The following is a 25,460-nucleotide window of genomic DNA, read 5'->3' as shown; positions in this document are numbered from 1 at the left end:
TCGAAGTGTGTGTGTGTGTGTGTGTGTGTGTGTGTGTGTGTGTGTGTGTGTGTGTGTGTTTTAGATTAGATTCAACCTCATTGTGTAGAGAACAGGTACAAAGCCAATGAAATGCAGTCAGCATCTAACCAGAAGTGCAGAAGAATAGTATTATTTACAGATAAGGGTAAGTAAGTACTACAGCATAAGTGATGCTATATCTTACAGTATGTACAGTGATATTGACAGTGGTGAGCAATATATAGATTATTATGTATGTATAATATAAAAAAAAGAGTTGAAAAGAGAAGTTTATATGTAAGAGTTGTATGTACAGTATAGACTAAATGTACAGTTGGTTGTATATACAATATAAATAATAATGATCTGAACCGCGTGAGAGGTTCAGCCGATGCAGGAAGGAGCAGTGCTAATGTAAAAGCGCTGGGACAGTGCAGTAATGAGTGCAGTAATGCTTAGTGCTGTGGTGTGGAGTTCAGCAGGGTCACAGCCTCAGGGAAGAAGCTCTCCTGAGTCTGCTGGTGTGGGAGCGGAGGCTCCTGTAAAGCCTGCCGGATGGGAGGAGAGCCCATGGTTAGGTCCATGGTTAGGGTGCGGTGCGGTGCATCCTTCATAAACCTTTTTGCCCTGCCCAGGCAGTGTTTATGGTACATGTTCTCAGTGGTGGCCAGCCGGGTTCTGCAGCCGGGTTCTAACCTAAGAGTTGGGATGGTCCCGGTGGGCCGGGGCAGCGTGGATCGCCATGGAGATGGCCTCGTCTGTAGACCGGTTGGCCCGGTGGGCAAACTGATGAGAAGTGGGCACACAGCATTTCAGATGTCATAGAACCGGTCTCTCAAAGCACTGCAGTGATGGGGGTGATTGCAACTGGGCGGGAGTCATTCAGTGCCCTGGCTATGGAGTGCTACGGCACTGGCACAATGGAAGTGGCCTTGAAGCTTGTGTGGACAACTGCCTGTGTGTGTGTGTGTGTGTGTGTTTGATGCGGTTGGATCTTTTCAAATATTACTGCCATGGGAGCACTTCTGAGCATGAATCTGTGCACATGATAAAGTGGCAGTGTGTATGTGTGTGTGTTAGTGGGTGTGTCTAACAAATGTAAACTATCATTCAGGTAAACGTGTGGTAAAACGATGCTGTGTCGCCCTTCGTATACGATACACTCTTGAGGCATATTGTATTTCTATGTATAAGTGTGACAGCATCACTGACACCATACATTGAGCGTGAGTGTGTGCGCATGATCGAATGTGTGTGTATGTATAGGCGTTACAGCATCACTGACACCATACATTGAGCGTGAGTGTGTGCGCATGATCGCATGTGTGTGTATTTATAGGCGTGACAGCATCTCTGACACCGTGCGTTGTCTCTCTCTCTGTGCAGGCGGATGCTAAGATGGTGTGTGACGTAGTGAGCCGCATGGAGGACACAGAGCCGTACTCTCCGGAGCTCCTGGTCGCCATGAAGAACCTGTGGACCGACTCCGGCATCCAGGAGTGCTTCAGCCGCGCCCGCGAGTACCAGCTCAACGACTCCGCCCAGTAGTAAGTGTCACTCTCTCTCTCTCTCTCTCTCTCTCTCTCTCTATCACCCCCCGCAGGGCAGATGGGGAAATAGCACCCAAATGAGCCACTACAGTCACACAAGATGTGGTCCTGTTTTTACCTCAGCTCAGTCACCTCTGGTGTGCCTCACCCATCATTTGCATTGCAAAATAAGGTTATGTAAGGCTTATGGAAGTGCATAAAATAGTTAAAAGTAGAATGGAAATGTTTTCGCACAAAGGAATCTGGTTTCACTCAGGTGACCTTTTTTTTCTTGACTACAAACGCTTGCTTAAACTGTGAGTAAGTCTTGATGGGGTGTTATCTCCATATGTGATGGTGATGAATTCATTTCTTACTCATTATCTTTTATTTCAAATCCATTTTTAGCCATTTTTGTCCTAAAAGGGAAGAAGATTGAATTGACTGCGAGAACAGCTGTACTTGTATTTATTTGTGCGTATGTGTCTGTCTGTGTGAGATAGCGAGTTTCAGTGTGTGTGTGTGTGTGTCAGCGTCCGTGTTGTGTGTCTCCAAAGTGAGACTCATTACACAGTGGAATGTGCTGGTCCACCGCGGTGGTTTATTTGAACGGCCTGCGATGCTTGTCTGTGTGGATGTTTGTGTTTAGATGAAGAGGAATGGCTTCTCTATGATTCGGCAGATAAGCAGGAAGCAGGGGTGAGGCACGGTGAATGGATGCCTAAAAAGGACACAGAGCCGGTGCCGATAAACTCTCAGACGTGGCACTAAATCTGGGATAAGCACTGTAGCCTCTAAAGGCATCACTCCTCTCCGCCTAGTCATCCTTTTTCGTCTACACGCTACTTCACGGCCAAAAAAACGCATAATCCTTGTCAGAAACTGCTATAAAATACAATACAATACTAAGTAAACACTAATGGTGATTTATGAGCTGTTGGAGATGGACTGGACCCGTCAGTCAGGCCCTGCATATTATGTGATCATCTGATTTGATATCAGCTAATTGACTGTGTTTAAGCTTTTCATTTAATTTACATTGTGATTAATAGAAGCACCACTCACATTTTAATAATGTGCCATTAGGCTTTCGCAGCAATCAAAAGTTATTAGATTAATATGTGATTTGCTGCATGATTTTGCATCAGTATATTTCTGCAGTGCAGTCAGGGGCCAGATGTACAATGCATCTGGATTGGCAATTATGATTGATCAAAGTATAGCCTTGACATAGCACTCGCCCAAAAGAGTGACAAGAAACCAATAACCTACATACAAAATCAAGCTGGTTTCTAGGAGATTTGTGTGTGTGTGTGTGTGTGTGTGTGTGTGTGTGTGTGTGTGTGTGTGTGTGTGTGTGTGTGTGTGCACGTGTGTGTGTGTGTGTGTGTGCGTGTGTGCGTGCGTGTGTGTGTGTGTGTGTGTGTGTGTGTGTGTGCACGTGTGTGTGTGTGTGTGTGTGCGTGTGTGTGTGTGTGTGTGTGTGTGTGTGTGTGCACGTGTGTGTGTGTGTGTGTGTGTGTGTGTGCACGTGTGTGTGTGTGTGTGGGCACTCATGCACGTGTCAACAGGCATTCACAGTCTCAAAGAAATGATTCAATCACAACCTCTGTGCTGCCTTATCCCCCGATCTATGCTGTTTTTATGTTCTATTCTTGTCCCCGAAAGCCTTTATTTTGTGACCTATTTATTCATAATGGGTGCACTACTCTTAAGTGTACACCGCCATATGTACTGTGTGTTTTGAATGACGGGACGGTTCACTGCCTTTTCTAGATGAACTAGCGTCAATGTGTAAGGTTAGCCTTTGACGTGCTTTTCAAAACTCAGCTCCTCCGCATCTTAGCATAGCAGTGCTTGTAGCCGGCAAACCCCTAACCAAACCAAGCCTCATGGCAGAATGAACCAGTTTACAAAGGTTGTGGTGACGACAGCTAGCCAGGAAACGTACATTATTGTCAGCAGACTGTCTTAACTAAACCAAGCCTCTCTGCGAATTAACCAATTTACAAAGGCTGTGATGACTGCGAGACTGTTGTCCAGGAAACACATTATGGTCAGAGGAGTGTCCTAACAGTTTATGCCTGGCAGCCATTTTGTGTCTGCTATAAGGAAGTGGAAGTTCAGTTTCTCTCTGCCCCCCCTATAGTACCCTGCATTTCAATCCTAAATGACGCTTTCACAGCTACTAATGACAGTCAGACTTCCTGACGAGAAGGGAGTAGTGTGAGAGCTCCATATTGATCGGAACCAGCGCCTCTTTAGCTGACGCTAATACACAGATATGGCCTTTCTCCATTTAAGACCAGAGCCAGCCACAGGTTTTAGTATTTCTTCACAAATAGCGAAGTCATTTCTGTAAACTAAGCTAACGCTCCAGGTCCGAACGGAGGCTGTTTGGAACACGGCACCGGTCCATCCTTAAAGATGGAAGCAAAAAAAGTCAGAGGCTTTCTCCCACACACCGGAGTCGTACCCCAAAGTGGAAAAGCACCAATAGTAACTTATTAACTCAAGGCTGTATCTGGTCCACAGCCGGTCCACAGCTGGTCCACAGCCGGCCCACAGCTGGGCCTGAGCTGGGCCTGAGCTTGCCGCTCTCTCTGTATCACGCGTATGATGCATAACATCCCCCTGTCTCTGGAGCTCGCTGCGGCGGCTAGCTGCTGCACCTGGGCTGTTCCAGAGGCCGAGCGGAGAGGCTTCTAATAGGATTGAACTCTCTGGGCCCACTGCCATGTCATTGGTTATCCTCTAGGAAGCTCCTCCATCTTTATCTGTGGTATCTGTGACACGTAACCACACACACGCACACATACACACCACCCTATGAACAATATCTCTTTCTCCTCCTCTCTATCTCCCTCTCTCTCTCTCTCTCCTCTCACTCTCTCCTTCTTTTCTCTTTTTCTCTGCCCTTATTTCAAACTTTACTTTTGCCAGTCCTGCCTTTCTTGCCATCTTCTATTCTCTTCTCACACACACTCTGGGCTCTCCTTTTCTCTTTTCTTCCTCCAGGCCTCCCTCTCTCCCCTCTACCCTCTCAGCATTCCTGTCATCTGTCTCCCATCCCTTATCATGCTGCTGCTCTCCTCTCCTCTATGTCCTGAGTCCTGTGTTCTGGGCTATCTTTGTGTCCTCCATGTCTAGCTTTGTGTGTGTGTGCGTGTCTTGGTGTGGGAGAGTGTGTGTGTGTGTGGGGGGGGGGGGGGGGGGGGTGTGTATCTCATTGCCAGACTGTGGAGTGATGGGAAGCAGGTTGATGAGAGGTGTTGCCAGGCAGAGCTCTCAAGCAGGAACAGCAGAAGAGGAGGGGGCGGCAGCAGAGTGTGTGTGTGTGTATGTGTGTATGTGTGTGTGTGTGTGTGTGTGTGTGTGTGTGTGTGTGTGTGTGTGTGTGTGTGTGTGTGTGTGTGTGTGTGTGTGTGTGTGTGTGTGTGTGTGTGTGAGGGAGACAAAGCAGAGAGCACCAAAGGAAGGGTGCAGTAGGCAGGCAGGAAGGCAGGGTTGGAAGTGGTGCTGGATGAAGAGAGAGATTTGAGCCTCCCTCCACCGAAGGAGAGCATACCACTCCTCGCCCTCCTCGCCCTCGATCCCCCAGACCCTCAACGACCCCCCTGACCCAGCCAAAACACGCCTCTGTTTATCACATAACCCAGAAGAACCCAACACACCACAGACACAGACACAGCTGCCACGGGGCACCGTCTTCTGGAGCAGGAGGTCTGCCAGCCAGGAGGATTACCATACCAAACCTGACATCAGTAGAATGCTCAGTGCAGGGCTGCATACTACCAGTGCCTCACACAAACACATCTAAACAAGGTTTTAAAATACAATTCACCCCCTATGCAAGCAAATGTTCAGACCCACAGCACAGGGTATCATGCAGTTTCATGTATTGTAAACAAATATCAACACAACAACACAATACAAGCCCCAAAAATGCTAAATAAATGCTTCGGGGGGGGGGGGCTACAATATTTGACTAGTTCACAGAGAATAAGCTTTAAATGGTTGTTTACAGTAGAACCTGAATTCAAAGGTTCTACAGAATGCTTCAAATAGGCCTCCTAAAGAACTCTACCTCTAAATCTAGTTCTTCACTCTTTCACCGATATCTGTCCATCTCCTGAGAGGTAGCGCTCATGACACTGTACCTCTCAACGACACCACAGGGCCTGAGACGCCCGCATCAATGCCAGCCCCAATAAGCACTCCACTCCAGTGGGGCTGTGACTCACACACACAGTCTAAACCCACTTGATGGAAATCCCTCTCCAACCGATACGGCTGAAATTTGCATTGGCAGACTGAGTGTGATAACAAACAATACACTGGTATTGTTAGGTGTGTGTGTGTGTGGGGGGGGGGGCTCATACAACAGATGAATGCTGAACAGTTTGGAATGAAAAGAGATGCAAAGCAAGAATATTCCTGTGAGACCAGTTATAGGTAAGGTTGGGAAGTGCAGAATGTGTGTGCTCAGAGAGGGTGGAGATTTGGATACATCATTTAGTACTGATCCCCCCCCCCCCTCCATCTTTAATTTATTTCTGTGAAAGACCTTTCACATGCAGTCACGTGGTAGCCTAGTTTCTCTCCAGAAAGGCCATAATGGCATCTATATGTGCTATAAGTCCAGGTGGAATTAAACATTAATGTGCAGGATGTTCACAAATTCCCATCGCAGCAGCATCGCCCCCTGGAGTGTGAGGAAGGTATTGCAGTGGGTGGGGACGTGCTGGCAGGATGGGCAGCTTCAACAAAGGCTTAGGCACTCCAGTCCCTCAGCCAAGATGAAACACATTCCAACCACATCAAACGTCTAGTCATTATCCGCCGTCTCTGACCTGCTCCCGTCTCTTGCTCTCTCTCTCTCTCTCCATCCTTCTCTCTCTCGCCCTCGCTCTTTTTCTTTCCTTAGCTCTCTGCACTCCATCTCTTGGACTTGGATCATTCTGCCCTTTTCCCGCTCTTATTCTCACTCTCTCTCTCCATCTCTCTTTTCTCCCCCCGTCTTATGCTCTCCCTTCTTCTCTCTTTTTTCCCTTTTATTTTCTCTTTTCCCTCTCTCACTCCCTCCTTCACTCTCATCCATTCCCAGTCCTCCCCTGCTTATTTCAGTAATAGTCTGTGTGGCCACACAGCCAAATGTGTTGAGGCAGAGAGAGCAGTGAGACAGGCCGGTGTGCTTGTCAGTCTGCAGAGGACCACAGTGTTTGCCATCCACTAATCAGATTCGGGCACAAGGGATGATGAAATATTAGTTTCAGCTAGCACATATAGTTCACTGCATTAAGGTAACAATGAGGAAATCCTCCCCCGAGGCTGTTTTGTAACTATGTGGGTATCATAGCTGTTGTCGCGGCGATGCTGGTTATGTTGGTGGCGGAATGTTTCACATGGCACTGCAGAATTCTGCAGCTGTGCAGCCAAGCCCCCAGGCCCCAGGAGCTGGCCTCAGATCAGGCACTGACCAGGACTCAGACACACCAGATGGGAAGAGAGCAGGAGAGGGAGAAGGAGAAGGAGAGGGCCGGGGGAAAAGAAAGAGAGACGGAGGGTGAGAGAGATAGAGAGATCTTACATCTACTAAATCTTACCATCCTCCACATTGTGTATTTTCCATCATGGCCGTCGTTCTGGCAATACTGTTTTACAGCCATAGGGGTGAGGCTTGTGTGAATTTGAGAGAAAGAAGAGTGAATAAATGGTTAAAGAGCGAAAGGAAGAGTGAAAGAAAGACAGAGGGATGGAGAGTCAGGGAACATAGGAGGAAGAACAAGCAAAACAGACAGGAGATGACAGAGAGAGACATGGAGCCAGAGAGAGAAAAAAAGAGATGGAGGAAGAGGAAAATGGAGAAAGTGTTGCAGCAGCCAAAGAGGCACAGTGAGTGCCAGAGAGTCCCAGTGATCATTTGAGAGTGTCCATTTCTACTCTGACACTATCAGTGCTCTGCTTCTCTTCTCTTTCTCTCCCTGTCAGCCTAATGACGGTACTCACACTCATAGGGAGGTCTGTGCTCTGAGGTGGTGGTTCTCCTCTCTCCCTCTCTCCCTCTTTCTCTCTCCCTCTCTCTCTCTCGCCCTCTCTCTCTCCCTCCCCCCCTCTCTCTCTCTCTCCCTCTCTCTCCCTCTCTCTCTCTATAATTCAAATTCAAATAGATTTATTGCATACAATACAACATTGATAAAAGCATAAACACAAACTATACAATCCTAATAAACATAAATAAACTAAATAAAACAAACAATACGCAGTAAAAGCACAGAGGACATGGGGAACAAGAGGGGCTATGGAAGGTGGGTAAGTACCATAGGATAGAAACACGTAACAAGTCAATCATTCACTAGTAAACATTAATTATTAGCCACGTGGGACAGAGGGAGCTGAGAAGTTAATGTCAGGCCCCTACATATCTTGTCACCAGTCTACAGCAGTCCTCCCTCTCTCCCAGCAGAGCCATGAGTCTCTCCAGGTCACTTAGATAAAGCAACTTTTGCAAAAACATTGGTCTCTAAGACTTTGGTATTGGTTGCAGTGAGTTAGGTGCAGTGCAGTGCAGTCCCTGGTCACAATAAGAACACAACCCCCCTCTCTCTCTCTCTCTCTCTCTCTCTCTCTCTCTGTCTGCCTTAATGAAGGTACTCTCATAGGGAGGTCCACGCACTGACCCAGCTGGTTTCTCTCTCTCTCTCTCTCTCTCTCTCTCTCTCTCTCTCTCTCTCTCTCTCTCTGTCTCCCTAATAAGAGCGCCTCCAATCATAAGGACGTCCAGGGAGGTCCTCCTCTCAGCGTGAGAAGACTGAGGCCTTTCAGCCTGTCAACACCGTCCGTCCACACTTAGTCAACCGAGTCACATCAGGTTATTCCAAGGCACGCTGCGCTGGAGGCACTGCCCCCAAAGTTCAGTCAGCTCTCCATCTCTTTCGGCTTGGGTGGAAAACCAGCTCGTGTTTAGCTCAGTGCAGCTCTGTGGCACTCAATGGGCACACAGACAGAAGCCCTGCACACAAATACACTGTAGAAAGCTTTACACAAAGAACATGCACAAAAACACACACACACAGTATCAGACATTTAGTCTCAGAAATGAGTGTAACAAGGACACCACAGCGAGATGTTATTGTTCTGGCTACAATTTCCACTATACAATCTCCTTCACAATAACTTATTATCAACAGCTAGATCTGGAAAATGATCTCAGAAAGGAAAGGCATCTTGTTCGCTGAGTCACCTGAAAATTGCGAGTGTTGGCACAGCACCCCAGCGTTGAGGCGAGTGTGAATGTGTGTGTGTGTGTGTGTGTGTGTGTGTGTGTACGTGGCAGGAGAGGTGGAAGAGGGGCGTCAGGTGTGTAATGGCTTTGCCAGTCTACCGCAGGGGCCACTGTCACCAGTGACTAGTTACCAGCCTCTCGGCTCTTAACTGCCAACAAGCTGCTCTGATTGGCTGCGAAGAGTCACGGAGTGTGTGTGTGTGTGTGGGTGTGTGTTTGTGTGTGTGTGTGTAACCTAGGGAAAATTGAAACAGGTGACAGCTTGAACAGATTGATAACAACAGGCTGTCTATGAGGGGGGGGGGGGGGGGGGACTAAATCAAGGTTAGACTCAACATCTCACTAAATATAATGAGCATGTTTAAAATGCTCTGGAGCTAAATGGACAGCTGAGTCAGTATTTCAAAGCCTTCAGGAAGCCTTCACATTCCTCTGTTAAATGTACCAGTGATTATAGGTCTTCACTTAATAGCATAACATAACCTAGATGGCTCCTATAATCCTATTTGTGCGGGCAGGAATCGCTGTTTCTAAAGGAGGTGAAATCAGTAGGCTTTTAAGAGTTCTTACAAAGTTGGAATGTAATACTTTGTTTTAATATGTTGTGTACCTTAAAGGGGCCTGTTTACCCAAAAGGGGAAATTCTACCAATGTCTACTCAAGCCTGTGCCACTAGCCACCCATGTAAGGCTTGCTTGTCTGTGCTGCACAACATGATCTATGGACCCAGAAGGGACTGGTCTCAGTCATGGCTGTGGGTTAGAAAGAGAGCTGCTCTGAGACCCTGCAGCCAAATTCCTCTGGTGTCCCACAGCCAAAAATGCCTAATAGAGGGTTATAAGGTTTGAGGATGAGAAGGGAATGACAGAATATCCCATTTTTATCCCTTGATCCCTTCGAGGCTGAAACAGCAAACGGGAAATTATTCCTGTGGAGAAAAAACATTCAAACATACAGTGTAATAGAACAGCCATGTCTAACCCAAATCAATGCAAGTCTAGTCCTTTTTCCTCAGAGCCATGAGTTAATTTGCACTGAACTGAGGTTGAGGAGCGGCCAATCTAATGTCTCTTTCTTCCTGGTTCCTCTTCCCCTCCAGCTACCTAGACAGTTTAGATCGGATTGGAGCTCCAGACTACCAGCCCACAGAGCAGGACATCCTGAGAACCCGAGTGAAGACCACTGGCATCGTAGAAACCCACTTCGTCTTCAAGAACCTGCACTTCAGGTGAGCCCCACTCTCTCGCTCAAGGACAGCTGGTTGTGGCCAGCACGGCAGCCAACAGGGAGCATCCTGGAACAGTGCCTAATGGTCGGAGGACTACTGTCCAGTGTTCTGGAATGTCCTGGAATGCTGCCTAACATTCTGAGAACTACAGTTGGTTGACTGATTTGGAACACTTTCACTACTGCATGTGAAATGTTCCAAGAAACAGTCTTGATAATCATTATTGATTTCTAATTGGACAAGAGGCATTCCATGAGTGAGGATATCCTGGAATAACCTCACTCAGACCCTTTTTTAGGAATACTCTTTATAACACTCTGTAATAGTCTCTAATATTCCTGCTTATTAAAGCAACAGATAGTTTTTGTTAATCTAAAAAAAAAAAAATTCAAATCAATTGAAAATGTTAATTATGAATGTGTGTGTGTTAAGGATCCGTAGAGTCCATGATTATACAAGTAAGCACTGATTTTTATAATCAGTCTCTCAGAATGATTCTCTTAAAGTTGATCTAGAGCTTTGTATCTGAAACATACCTATTGGCTGTGAGTGTGTGTGTGTGTGTGTGTGCGTGCGTGCGTGCGTGCGTGCGTGCGTGCGTGCGTGCGTGCGTGCGTGCGTGCGTGCGTACGTGTGTGAGTGTGTGCGTGTGTGTGTGTGAGGACCAGGGCTGATGCATTAGAGGAGGTCTCATTAAGTCCTCTGTGTGACACAAGGCAGAAATTAGAATCCAATTGAAAGGGAGGGTGGTGATCTCACACCACACAAACACATGTCTGATCCTCACAGCCGCGAACACAAGTTCTCTTTTTCTCAATCTCTCACACACACACTGTCTCCTTCTTTCCCTCTCTTTATTTCTGTCTCTCACTCATACACACTGCCTCACTGCCTCTGTCTCTCCATCCCTGTTTTTTTTCTGTCACCCTTGCTCACACACGCACAAATAGACACACTTACATACATAGCCACACACACTCTCTCTCTCTCTTTTCCCCACCCTCTCTCTCTCTCTGTCTCCATTTTTCTCTCTCTCTCTGTCTGCCTCTCTCTCTCTCTCTCTCTCTCTCTCTCTCTCTCTCTCCCTCATCCCCCTGACACCCCTCCTCCCCTGGAAAAGATGAGCCTAAAATAAAGTGTTAATGTATGTAAAGTCAGTCAAGTGCAGTGCCTACTGAGCCGCTCTCCTGCAGAGAGGTACAGCACAACCCCACCCTCAACGCCACCTCTTTCTCTCTCTCTCTCTCTCTCTCTCTCTCTCTCTCTCTCTCTCTCCCTCTCTCTCTCCTTATCTCTCTGACTGTGTCACAGTCCAGAACAATGGAACTGGAACCTTGACATTTTCTCTCCCTTTCTCCTTCTGCCTGTTTCTCTCTCTTTCTTCATCTGTCACTGTGTGTTCCTGTGCATCTTCCCTCTTTATTTATCTTTCTCTATCTTTTTCTTTGTTTTTTTTTCTCTTCTTTTCTTCCATTTGTCTCTGTCTCTTTCTGAGTAGAGATACTTGTAGATGGAGTCATGGACACTATAGAAGCCTCCCTCAGTTCTGAAAATCTGTTGTTTTTTGTTTTTTTGTGTAAATCAATGTGGTCTCTTCTTCAGTTCATAGCATCATTTAGTCTGCTTATGACAGACAGTGCTGGGAAATGATTGACTAGTGTGCGATTGACCCAGTCAGAAAACACTAGCTTAGTCAATGCAGTTATCCATCAATCTTATTATGTGATACTTTATCACAATAACTGTAAGCTCATTTCTTTATATTTTTTCCTGAAACCATAAACCACCACTCGATGTCTCCTAAGTGGTCCTAAAAGTGGAAAGAAATTCTCCTTAATCTGTTATTATATGTTGGCTAGTCCCATAGCTATCCCATAACAATCCAAACATAGATTTTCTTTCAAATTCCCTCCAAAGTCAAGAGTGAAGTGCCTGGCGTGACCAGGCGGGGCTGTTTGCAGTGCCTGTGAGTGTAGCTGGGAGCAGGGTTAAGCACAGGGCAGGCCAGTTCAGTGTGGTCTAGACGAGTGTCATATCAGTTTACATCAGGGCTTCATAATCTTGCTCTTGGATCCCACCTGCACCATATATCTCCTGTCTGTCCCGGCTCCAATTACACCCATCACAGACATGGTGTTGAGTAGCTAAATCAGCTGTGTTCTGCCGTGTGTCAAGTCCTGCCACTGACGGGTTCAGTCAGGTATGCAGAACAGGGAGAAGGACTGGGAAGCCCCATTTACAGTAGTATGTGAGATGAGCCACCCACTATTTACTGTATATGATGATGTATATATTTACTGTACATGAGAGTTCAGTTTTCAGGATTCAGTTTAGTCAGTCTAGTCAGTCAGTCAGCACAGTAATGTGCTCTTAGCTTTGAGTGGTAATACATTACCGTCCGTGTTTGCAACCAAACACTCTCTCTCTATCTCTCTCTCTATCTCTCTCAGTGTGTGTGTGTGTGTGTTTGTGTGTGTGTGTGTGTGTGTGTCCACCATAACTATAAACACTCACGTCTATGCCAATACTTTTACTCATTTTAATGCTATGAAAGGTTTGTCATCCAGGAGTTCCTCCGGTGTATTTGAGCAGATGTTGTTGTCCCAGGTGCCTGCGGGCTGCCATAACATAGTCCAGCTGTGTTTGCTCAGGCACTCTGCCTCGCGTGCAGATTTATATGTGATCATTGAAGTCTACAGTATGAAGGCATGCACTCTGGGTAGTGTTTGGTGTCATATTTGTTATATTATACTGTGGAGGGCCGTGCCATGTGTTTGTGTGGGTATGTGTATGTGTGTGTGTGCATATATATATACTGTATATGTGTGTGTATGTGGCGTGTGGTGTGTGTGATGTGTGTGTGTGTGTGTATTTGTATGAGGTGAGTGTGTGTGTATAAGTGCAAGGCTGTACACAGTAAGTGTGTGATGTGTGTGTGTGTAGGCCAGTGTGACTCACTGACTCATCCTCTGTCTTCTCAGGCTCTTTGATGTGGGCGGCCAGAGGTCGGAGAGGAAGAAGTGGATCCACTGCTTCGAGGACGTGACGGCCATCATCTTCTGCGTAGCTCTCAGTGGCTATGACCAGGTCCTGCATGAAGACGAGACCACGGTGAGTCCACCATTAAACACCCACAAAGCAAACCAGGAATATGTGTGTGGTGTCCACTGCTGCAAAGCACCACTGGTCTAGTCCGGCGACGTGTCCTTGTCAACAAGATGAAGATACAAACACACACACACACACACACCACAAAATACCAGACCAAACACGTAACTGGGAATAAGACTGAATATGAGATACGGTTGACCAGGGGATCTGAAATTAGTGATGGAGTAGTCAGACAGGGTAGAACAGAGGACAGAGAGACATACAGTGTGAAACATAGACGTGATGAGACAGACTGTGAGAGACACAGAGGGACAAACAGGGATGGGATGAGACAGACTGTGAGAGACACAGAAGGACAAACAGGGACGGGGTGAGACAGACAGTGAGAGACACAGAGGGACATACAGGGACAGGGACGGGATGAGACAGACAGTGAGAGACACAGGAGGACATACAGGGACAGGATGAGACATACAGTGAGAGACACAGGAGGACATACAGGGACAGGGACGGGATGAGACATACAGTGAGAGACACAGGACATACAGGGACGGATGAGACAGACAGTGAGAGACACAGGAGGACATACAGGGACAGAGACGGGATGAGACAGACAGTGAGAGACACAGGAGGAGTGTGGAGTCAGTTCTCAGAAGTCCCACTGAAAAGGTGCTTTTTGTCCTTTTCCCACAACTTCATTTCTGGTGCCATAACTCTAAGGGGCGGTCACTTGTCACGCCGTCCCACGCTCACAGTGGCAGTAAACGCTGACAGTTACGCTAGTAGAGGAAACACACACAAACACACACACACTCATACTGAGGCAGAGGAAACACACACACACACACACACACACACACACACACACATTCACAGTGGTAGAGTAGTTCAGAGGAAACGCACACAGCTTAGCCTCACTATAAATCCACACGACCCCTGAGCCCACACTGTGCCTGCCAGAGAGATTTACTGGCTGTTTAAAGTGAGCTCTGACTTCAGGTCTACCTGTCTACACACACACCTCAACACACACATATCAACAGTATATGCCCAGATGTATGCACACACACACACACACACACACACACACACACACACAGAAAGTATCTCTTCATTTTGTCTGCTGCATGTCATGTGTAACTCTTTCACTAAAATGTAAATACTCATAATTTGAAGAAGCTAACCTCATTAATCACATTACCAACGCTGGGGGTGGGTTGGGGAAAACAAAGGACCCAAAATAAAAACATTTAAAAACAGTTTTTTTCAGCCTGGAAAAGATTGCCCAGTCTACAGGAAAATTTGAAACATCAGCATGTTTAGTCAGAAACTTGCTTGCAGTTAATATCTATCTAGCACATTGTTTTTGCCACCTTTTGACCTGTAGGAAATGAAAAAACATAATATTTTTCTCGTTTTAATTCCACCTCTTTGTTTTCTTCGAAATGACCCGCTGGAAAGAACAATAGGCCTGGTTCATTTTGTTCTGTGTGGACCGCCCAGGCCACCGTCATTAATGCTGTTTGTGTCAGCTGCTGCTGTGTTCAGCTGATTCCGCTCCGGTCAGGTCATTCCCTGGATGGGACTCTTCAGAAACGGATCCGACTCTGATCGGATCTGGCTCTGATGTGTTCCGCCTCCGGAATGGATCTGTTCCAGAGTCAGCTGATCTGTAGGAACCGCCACGGCGACGGGACGCCCTCTGGAGGTTCTAATCGGTCTGCACCAGAGGGCCCCGGCTGAGGCTGCCCAGACCCTGATAGGCAGGGAACTCTGTGACGGAACCGGCCCGTTACAGGCCCGCATCCGCACAGGGTCAGCTCGCTGTTAGACTGTATGAGTCCCATGTCTTTCAGTGTTTCACTATGGGTACCAGAACATAGGCATCTGCTGGGTCCACACTGAAAAAGAGTGTAGGTTTGCAAGGTGTAAGAGAGTGACTGCACCTATTCTGAATAAAAAAACGGGTCATCGCTGAGGTGGTTCATAACAGTAAGAGTGAATACAGACTGATGTAATGTGTTCAAACCAGTCTGTAGACACTGGTTAATCACTATGACTGCTTTGGACAAAACACCATTGAAAACACCCACATCAGATATTACCAGCATTCATCAACCTTCTTCTTCTATTTCTCACCTTGTTATGAGTGAAAACTACATATGCCTGTTTCCCTGTACTGTCCCCCTTCACCATGTGTCTTGCCTCTCTCTGCTCTTTGTGCTGTCTCTACCTCCCTCTGCCCTTTTCTCACAACTCACAATGGGGTCTCCAAGATGTTTCACCTAAACTGGCTTCAGTGCAAACATAGGATTGGAGGCTGTGATTGTAGTGAGAATCAGATAGTCATCTAAACTCCAGAATGTAAGGGCTTGTCTTAGTCAGTGTCATAATGTGTCCATCAGCCATTCAGCCCTTGGTTTGCACTGAAGCCGCACAGCAGATCTGTCTGAGGATGTTATATGTGTTGGCTTTGGTTCCGGAGCGTTCTGTGAGCTTTGATTCTGGAGCATTCCACAAGCTTTGGTTCTGGAGTGTTCCATGACCTTTGTTCTGGAGTGTTCCGCAGTCTTTGTCCTGGAGATTTGGACTGCTCTTCGGCTACTCTTTCTTCGAGCTGGGGCCGGGTCATTCTGAGAGTATGCGAGAGTGCGCGTGTGTGTGTGTGTGTGTGTGCTTGAGTGCTTGTGGTTACGTAGGGGTGCGTGTGTGTGTGTGATTGTGTGTGTGTGTGTGTGTGTGTCCTGGGGCCGGTGAGCGAGCTGGCGTCTCTCCTTGCTGGCCGGCTGGTGTGTGCTGCTCCAGCGGCGGCTCCCCCCTCGCCCCCAGCAGCTCGATTTCTTCCGTCTCAAATGCCTCAGCTCCTCTGCTGTCATCTCTCGCCATCGGCTGTCCTCTCTAACCACTCGCCAATCGCTAAACCCCCACCCGGCTCCGCCGAGCTCCCAGAGGTCCCATCCTACAAACACTCACCCAGGTACGCAAAAACAACAACAACCACAACAACAACAACAACACCCGCAAACAGCTAAGCATCAGCCTGACACTGAAAAGAGTTGAAAGCAGCACTCCTTTATGTTGTGTTTTGGTAGAGTCTGTTTCAGTGTGTGTGTATGTGTGTGTATGTGTCATTACCGTGTGTCATTAGTGTAATGAGTTAAAAAAAACTTTCTGTGTAGAGAGGATAGATCCATGTGTTTGTCAATCTGTATTCACAATGTAGCATGTCTATGTATGTATGTATGTATGTGGGAGTGCATGTTTGGTTGTGTGGGTAAGAGAGAGAAAGTGAGAGTCTGTAGGTAACACCATGACTATGCATTTCTGAAATCGATCAAGAAGCTTTTAAGCAGGACATGATTTGTTGTCACAAAGGTTTTTTCCCCTGCCATTAGGTGATTAATAGAATGAGATTTAGTGTGAGTGTTTATTACACCAGATGAAGTGTGTTTGGCCCTTCTGCTCTGTTCCCACACACACACACACACACACACACACTCACACTCACACACACACACACACACACACACACACACACACACACACACATACACACACACACACACACACACACTCACACACACACACACACACACACACACTCACACACTCAGACACACACACACACACACACTCCCTGAGAAAATGGCCTCCATCTCTGCACACATCAGAGAGAGTGTCTGCTTCCAACTCTGGATTAGTATCTTCTGGATCCTCCAGAGGGACAACCAAGTATCCAGCCCCCAACCAACCACTGCATATAAACCAATGTGAATAACCCCCCCCCCACCTAGTCCAAGCATGCCCCCCTCCCCCAGCATGTCCCCCGGTGGGTGCGGGGGCACCACAGGGTCTGCTTCAGCTCATGTTAACCAGCTGCATGATGGACTGTGATTCTGACTAATGCCCTGAACTGCAGCTTGTAGGGGCCATGCTACATTTTTCCAAAACAACTCAGCCAATCAGATCATGATTCTGGTTTAGAAAGAACAACCACATAATGGTTGCAGAGAGATGTGCCATTTGATCCTCCTGGAAAGGCAGTCGTCTTCATTTCTCTTCCCTGCTTTTGATTTCCCCCAGCTTTTTTTCTCCTTTTCTACTGGTACAACTACTTGTGTGTGTGTGTGTGTGTGTGTGTGTGTGTGTGTGTGTGTGTGTGTGTGTGTGTGTGTGTGTGTGTGTGTGTGTGTGTGCATGCAAGCATGTCAGTGTCAGTGCCAGCGTTAGTGCGTGTGTCCCTCTGTGTGTGTGTGTGTATGTACTGTAAGTGTGCCTGTCTGTGTGTCTGTGTGTGTGTGTGTGTGTGTGTGTGTGTGTGTGTGTAGGTGTGTGTGTGTAAGTGTAAGAGCGAGATAGCAGACTGGTGGAACCTGACAGTTTGTTCTCCCTTCCCCCAGAACCGTCTGCACGAGTCCTTGAAGCTCTTCGACAGCATCTGCAACAACAAGTGGTTCACAGAGACATCCATCATTCTTTTCCTGAACAAGAAGGACATATTTGAGGGAAAAATAAAGAAATCTCCCCTTAGTATCTGCTTCCCTGAGTACCCAGGTAACCCATTCTCCTCAGTACCATGGTCACCGTGACATCAGCCAGGCCTGGAGATTGGAGGAGGCCAGAAAAGGAAAGAGGTCTAAAAATGGATGATTGATATACGTAGAAATGAGGAGAGCATGAAGGAAAAGAGGAAGGGAAAGAAAAGATAGATTAATAGATAGTAGAGGTAGACTCTGATGATGAGGAGGAGAGAATGAAACAACTCGAGAAGAGAGTGGGAGGCAAAAGAAGGAGAAGGGAGAGAGAGAGATAGAGAGAGAGAGATAGCTAGAGATAGAGAGAGAGAGAGAGAGAGAGATAGATAGATATAAAGGAGAGGTGGACTGGTGAAGATGAAGATGAAGAGTGTGTTGGAGGTGAGCTCCTGACTGACGCAGAGTCAGAGCACTGACAAAGGAGTGGTGTGCCTAGCACACACACACACACACACACACACACACACACACCACACGAGGGACCTCCGCAGCCTCCAGTTCATTTAGCAGACCCGAGTACAGTATTCCTGGGGCTAGAGTCTAGATTAGATTAGACATGAAACTGCTAAAAATGTGGGCCCATTACCCTCAGTCTCATGCACCATTTCATTTTTCTTTTGTCCCACCCCATCCTCCACTCCTCCGCCCCTCCACTCCTCCACTCCCGTACTCTCTTCTGTTCACTGGTGTTCTTTTCTCTCTCTTCGTTCTCACTTTTCTTTTGTTATCTTTGGGTTCTGTTGAGTCCTGTTCACCTTGGGCCTGATTGCCTTTCATTCATGCCTCCATTACATCTCCCCTTCATCGTATTTTCTCTCCCTCTCTTTCTCTCTTGTGCTCTCTCTCTCGCTCTATCTCTCTCTCTCTCTCTCTCTCTCATATCTGTCAATATTCCTCTCTGTCCATCTCTATCTTTCTGTCTCTATCTCTGTCTTTGTTTCTTTACCTCTCTCCTTCCCTCTTCCTCCCATCTTCTACCCATCACCCTATCATCTCCTCCTCCTCCTCCTCCTCCTCTTACTCTCCAACCTCTTCCTCCCCAACCTCCTCCTCTTCCTCCTCCTCCTCTTCCTCCCCATTCTCCTCCTCCATCTTCTACCCATCACCCTATCATGTCTTCCTCCTCCTCTTCTTCCTCTCCAACCTCTTCCTCCCCAACCTCTTCCTCCCCACCCTCGTCCTCCTCCATCTTCCTGCTCACCAGGCCCTGACACCTACACGGAGGCCGTGGCCTACATCCAGACTCAGTACGAGAATAGGAACAAGTCCACCCACAAGGAGGTGTACGCCCACACCACCTGTGCCACCGACACCAACAACATCCAGTTCGTCTTCGACGCCGTCACTGACGTCATCATCGCCAACAACCTGCGGGGCTGCGGCCTCTACTGACCCCTGACCCCTGACCTCGTCGGGGGCAGCAGAACTCTCTTTTGTCCCCCCCCCCCCCCCTGTTTCTCCCATGTTCACCATGTTTACTAGACTTCTGATGTCTTAAGCTTAGACTGCGCTCCCCACCCCCTCCAACACACACACACACACACACACACACACACACACACACACACACACACTGCTGTGAGTCCTCTGTTAAAAAATGATTTGGCTGCCAGTTCATGAGCTTGCAAAGGACCCTTTTTTTTACTAATACAAAAGATTCCTTTATTTGACAGAAAAATTTTAGTGTCATATGAAGCTGTCATTTTTTATTAGAAATTAGTTTTTGTAGTTTATACAGCAGTTGAAGAAAAGCCATTATTTACCCACAATCCTACAGTACTTCGTGCTGTCGGGGAATAAGCCAAAGCGGATATATCCCAAAATGATGCCAAGTGTAGACCGATGACATCCACAGTAGTATCACCTATGCTTGCAGAAAGACCAAAGATCACTGTGGCTTCATTTGTGCTATTCTCTATGTGTCAAAGATGAGACCTTTGATTGTCATTGTCACCGGTAATGTCACCGGGGTCTTAGACATGGTGTATCAGAGTATGGACTGAGGAGACTCCTGCTATCTGGAGAACACTGTGTTATATAGATTCTATATCATAATGTGCACGACCACATAGGAAGGATGTGAGAGAAAATACTGTAACGCACTGTAAAACATGCATTATACACCATAATGTTTCGCTAGGCAAGAGTGTCGGCTCAAGTTACTCCACCACAGCCACAGCACACAAATTGACTTTTATTTTCGCTTTGGACAAAAGTGTCTGCCAAATAGCATAACTCTAACTATGTTTCAGTGAAGAATTTTGAGACCATCATGGTATGTTGTGTATTGAACTGCAGTGCCAGCACAGAAGTCTTGTACTTCAGATGAAACACAACTGTTGGCCTTTAAATGGCATCAGAACGCCGCTGTGCTCGAGTGCTCTCTGCACTGTGAAGGGGCTGTTTTAAACGAGCGTAAAATTGGCGCGAGGCACGCAATCCCTTCGCCAAATCGCCACACGGCTGTTTTGGGGGTGGGGGGGGGGAATTGTCAGAAGGGCTGTACAGCTTATTCTCCGCAATCAACATGACAACAGTAAGATATGGTCGTGTGACAGTAGATTTAAAACAGCAGCCTGTAAATTAATAATTGATCCTAATAGATCATTTATCATAAGTCATGTTACACATCCAATTAACCTTTAGCAGTAGCCATGTTCTTGTAAGACCAAGGAGAGGTGATAAAAGGTCTCTCTGAGGCTGTCACTGGTTGTGGAAAGCTTGAATAGCTACTTAGATTTTTGTTTATGTTCTTATTCTGGCCACGCAGTGAATGGCTTGAGCAGCCTTTTGAATTCCACCCCAGTCTGTTTTACTTCTATTTGCTATTGTGAGGAATTTCTCCGCCTTAGCTCTTGGCCAAAAACAGTCAGAGACAGAAACCCTGAACCTTTGAAATTGTTTTAACAAAGGACTCAGCATCTACATGCCAAAATGTTTTTTTTTTTAAGGACATTTTTCTACGCTGTTTTCCCCCTTTTCATCAAACTGTTACTGGGCCTTGCTTTTGTGTTTCCTTCTCTGTGCTCCGGAGCTCTGTAGATAGGCTTCAGAAGGGTGTGATTGTCTCTTGCAGCTGAGGGCAGATTTTCTCTTTCTCTATCTCTCTCCCTCTCTCTCTATCTCTCTCTCTCTCTCTCTTTCTCTCCTTAGTGATGCGACAGTAGCAGCAGCGTGCGAGGCAGTGGCCAGCGTGCCGTGCCTGTGCGTCTGTGTCGTGAGTACAGCTAATCCATCTGGAGTCCGTGCCTCTTGTGTCTATCCACCCCTCTGCTGTCTCAGTCTGCTGCCTCCGGCCACCGGTGCCGGGATTTAATTTGGCTAACACTCACGGTCCCGCAGCCCACACACACACACACACACACACACACACACACACACACACCAGATCTCAGAGCAGCTCTCTCCTCTCTCTGTTGCTCTGAGAGAGGCTGTCCCACCGCTGATTGCACTGATGCCTGTTTTACCCTCCATCCTTCTCTCTTTTAAACTGTTTGTTTATGAAGCTGAAGTCTAGCATCACGCCACACACTCACACACACGCAGTGAGTCTTGTTCCTTTCTTTGGGGGCAAATCGTGTGCCAAATCATGACTTGGGTCACATCGCACACCAGTCATTGTTGTGTCAATCGCGTGCGCTGTTTATGTAGTCCCAGTGGGCTGTCCTTAAGTCACCTCTTACTCCTGTGGTGCCATTGAGATGTTGTTCAGTGCCACACACAAACACACACACACACACACACACACACACACACACACACACACACACGGCCGTGACTGATTAGCCATCTGTAGATTATTTTTGCAGGAAACAGCTGTTGCTCCCCTCATTAACCCCACCCAGAGGAGAGGGGGGCAGCGGGTGGGGGGGGGGCCTCCGTGTGCACCCCTCCCTGTCCTTCCCAAAACACCCCATACACACCTGCAGCGCCACACGGTGGCCGATGTGCACACGTGCATGAGTGAGTGAGGAGGAGGAGGATCTGTGGCAGAAGCGTCTCTGTGAGCACCTTGGCCATGCTGATGCAAGTGCAGAGCAAGGGTCCAGAAACGACTGAAGCCTTTCACAGCGGATTCCCTCGCTGACTGGGCTAGACAGAGAGAGGGTGTGTGTGTGTGTGTGTGTGTGTGTGTGTGTGTGTCTGTGTGTCTGTGTGTCTGTGTGTCTGTGTGTGTCTGTGTCTGTGCACAGGCCCTGGTGGCCCCTCTGAATCATTCCAGCACTTTCAAATTCCTCAGCATCTTCGAACTTCATGATGCTTACACGATCACAGACTTCACCACAGGATTCTTCTTTCCTCTCTCTCTCTCTCTCTTTCTGTCTCTCTGACTCTCCTTCTCTTTCTTTTTCTCCCTCTGTGTCATCTGAATTCAAATGAGCAGAAGATTGTTGCCCGATTCATCCAGACTTTGTTTTCCGGATGATTTTCTTCTTGGTTTTCTATTTCGATAGAAATCTTTTCTTTTCATGATGAAGATGGGAAGGGTTATCAGAGCACTCCCAGCTCTGCGTCTCAGAGTGTGTGTGTGTGTGTGTGTGTGTGTGTGTGTGTGTGTGTGTGTTTGTGTGTGCCACGCCTCACAGCTGGAAGGCCAGCATCTCTCCCATTTAAGAGCCCAACTGAGAGCAGTGAGCTCAGGGTTCTGTGAGAGGGCCGTCTTGCTGAAAGATGGCTTCCAGGTCGGCAAATACCATGAGTTCACTGGGCCATGAAGAATGTGTATTTGGTTGAGGGAATGATGGGTAATAAAATCAGTGACCGCAGCAGGGAGACTTATGGGTAATGAAGTTCTCGGCCCAAGGTAAAGAGGCTTATGGGTAATTGGTTCTGTCCGCCACTGTGAGACTGATAGGTGGTGGCCTATGCGGTCGAGCCCACCTGTGTTTGCCTGGCTGTGTGTGTGTGTGTATGTGTGTGTGTGTGTGTGTGTGTCACACTGCCAGCCATGTTAGTGTTTGTGCAGGATTAGCAAGACATTCTGTACATGTCCCTCCTCTCCTCTCACAGTTCCCCTCATGTGTCACACTGATCAAGAAGTACCTGATCTGCCAACAGACAGACACACACACACACACACACACACACACACACACACACACAATGCCAGTGCCAAGTGCTGGATGGTAGAGTGAGTTAGCTGCCATAAAGTATGCCTGAGCCATGGGGTGTGTTGCCCCCCTTCCCTCCCATCCCTTCCCTCCACATTCACACATGAGGCAGATTCCGGCGCCATTTTGTGGAAGCAGCCCTTCAAATCTCTTATTTGATACAGGAGGCAGAGTCTACAGAGCCGGCTTCCTCCGTGAGCCCCAAGCATCCCTCTCTCTCTCTCTCTCTCTCTCCCTCCCTCTCTCTCTCTCTCTCTCTCAAGCATCCCTCTCTCTCTCTCTCTCTATCTCTCTCTCTCTCTCATTTTCTCTCTCTCAAGCATCCCTCCATCCATCATGGGCATCTGGGTGCTTCAGGGAGCGCTGGGGTGACTAGAGGAGGCATAGAGGGGAGGGGTGGGGTGCAGCCAGAGCCATGGGCTCGGAGATTGTCAGACAGAGGAGGAGAAAAAATGGCTGAAGTGAATCCAGACTCTGCTTGTCCCTCATGGCTTTAGGCTTTTTCTCTCGCTTTCTCACTCTCTATCCTTCCCTCGCTCTCTCTCTTTCTCTCTCTCTCCCTCCCTCTTTCTCTCTCTCTCTTTCTCTCTCTCGCTCCCTCCCTCCCTCTATCTCTCGCTCTCTCTCTCTCTCTCTCTCTTTCTCTTTGCTTGAGCGATAGGCTTCCCACAGCCAACTTAAATTATGCAGGAGCCACACAGCGTGCAAAAGTTTGTCTTTATTTTTTTGTTATATGTGTATACTGTATATACAAATATATCCCACACTTCTTGCCAAAAGCTTTTTACACAGACATTGCCATTCTGTTCTTTTGCACACTGACATTGGGGCAGGTGGTTTAAACAATGCAAACACAGCCACAGCTTACTATTATTGTTGTTGTTATTATTTATTTATTTTTTTACATAATTAATTACTTTTTGTTACACAATGCAGTCAATGACAGATTGTTGTTGCCAGGTTTGATTATAGTCCCCCATTTTCTTTTCAGGGGCATTTCCCTATTAGCGTCTCTTCCTTGAGCTCCACCTGTGCCACAGGTCCCACGGCAGGTAAACAGCGCCCCTCCCTATGGCAAACCTCTGTGGGGCCTGTCCCTGTTTGCTGCCAGCACCTCTGCTGTAATTACTGTTTTTTTTCTCCAATGTCTCTGTCCCTGCTGTCATTATTTATTTGAACGGTATTTATATTAAAATGATTGAATAAAGAACCCATGAAACACAGTGTCCAGTGGTTACTGAGTCCTGAGTGAATCCTAAGTCCATCTGAACTGTACTGTTTGACCTCCCCTCTCTTACTGGGTCCCATTGCCTCTAAGCTTCTCTTATTCTCTATACTTCACTGATTATCAGTGTATGGTGTGTGTGTGTGTGTTTGTGTTTGGTTTGTGTGTGTGTATGTTTGTGTCCTTGCTGTGTACATTGCTGTTTCATAGATCGAGGGGGTGGGAATGTGGGAAATGTGATTTTCATTTTTTGAGAATTCACCATGACATCCCCTTTCTTGTAGAGGTGGATTTACGAGATTTTTTTGTGTGAAGTAGAAAAAGGACATAATCAAAAACATGACGATTATGGAGGGCTTAAGCTTTATGTATGTAGAATCACACCTCTGCTTTGCCCGCTCTCTATCTCTCTCTCTCTGTCTCTCTCGCTCACTCTCTCTCTCTCTCCCTCTCTCTCTCTCTCTGTGTCTCTCTCCCTTAAGCTCTCTACTGCTCCTCTGTCTCACGTCCTCCTGGTGTTGAAAGCGCTCTGCTTCTTAACCATAGGGTCATGGTTCATGGGGAGGAGCTTAGAGGGCTGGAGGAGAGGCGCACAGGAAATGAATACTCATAACAGTGCATATTGTAGCAACATGCAGAGCTTTCTCTCTCCTTCCCTCTCTCTTTCTGCCTCTCTCTCTTTCTCTCTCTCTCTCCATTTCGCTTCCCTCCCCCATCTCCAGTAATTCGTGTCTGCTGGATACACCAGCATTTTAGAACTGCAGGGAACAGCTGAGAATTCAACTATGCTTTGTTTAAAGTCTACAGACTTTATTTATTTAGTTTGTTTGTTTTCATTTTTCCTTAAGTTTGCCTCTCCCATCCACAGCATGTTACAGCCTATTCTAACCTACTGGACTCTGTGTTGTCCAACGCGCACACACACGGTGCCCACACACACACATGGCACGCACACACACATGAACCAAACATCTCTGCCGGGTGAAAGTGGTGCTTGCACTGACTAATGCTTTCTCTGCCTTATCCCATCAGCTGTCTGGGTTCAGCTTCCTCTGCTGTTGTTTTTATACCTAATGCTAATCTTTTCTCCTGCTCTCTTTCTCTCCCTCCCTCCCTTTCTTTCTCTCTCTTCCTCCACTACCTCTTTTTCTTTCTATTCCTCCACTACCTCTGCTCCCTCTCTTTCTCTCTCGTTTCTCCTTTTCAGAATCGCATGCACGAGTCTCTTATGCTCTTCGATTCCATCTGTAACAACAAATTCTTCATTGACACTTCCATCATTCTCTTCCTCAACAAGAAAGACCTGTTCGCTGAAAAGATTAAGAAATCCGCCTTGAGTATCTGTTTCCCTGAATACCAAGGTAAGAGTGAGCCCGCGTCTGCCAGCACTACACTCTAATGTCTGCACCACTGACCTCTCAGAGCAAGGCTAGCCC

General features: G+C 47.2%; 1 protein-coding gene across 2 annotated transcripts in view; it reads left to right on the top strand.

Moving 5' to 3' along the window:
• gnao1a (guanine nucleotide binding protein (G protein), alpha activating activity polypeptide O, a) overlaps positions 1–25,460 on the top strand; it is a 102,808-nt gene that overhangs the window by 72,146 nt on the left and 5,202 nt on the right. The window contains exons 4-8 of one of the 2 annotated variants that reach the window (XM_031564903.2): positions 1,387–1,547; positions 9,914–10,042; positions 13,024–13,153; positions 17,554–17,707; positions 18,893–24,022. In XM_031564903.2, coding sequence (XP_031420763.1) covers positions 1,387–1,547; positions 9,914–10,042; positions 13,024–13,153; positions 17,554–17,707; positions 18,893–19,080 — 762 coding nt within the window. In that variant the 3' untranslated portion in view covers positions 19,081–24,022. Of the gene's footprint in view, positions 1–1,386; positions 1,548–9,913; positions 10,043–13,023; positions 13,154–17,553; positions 17,708–18,892; positions 24,023–25,231; positions 25,386–25,460 lie in introns of those variants that run through there. The other variant, XM_012818814.3, reaches the window with a different exon arrangement.

Source organism: Clupea harengus, chromosome 3 (assembly GCF_900700415.2).
Source record: "Clupea harengus chromosome 3, Ch_v2.0.2, whole genome shotgun sequence".
NCBI lineage: Eukaryota > Metazoa > Chordata > Actinopteri > Clupeiformes > Clupeidae > Clupea > Clupea harengus.
This window is presented reverse-complemented; position numbering and strand designations above follow the sequence as displayed.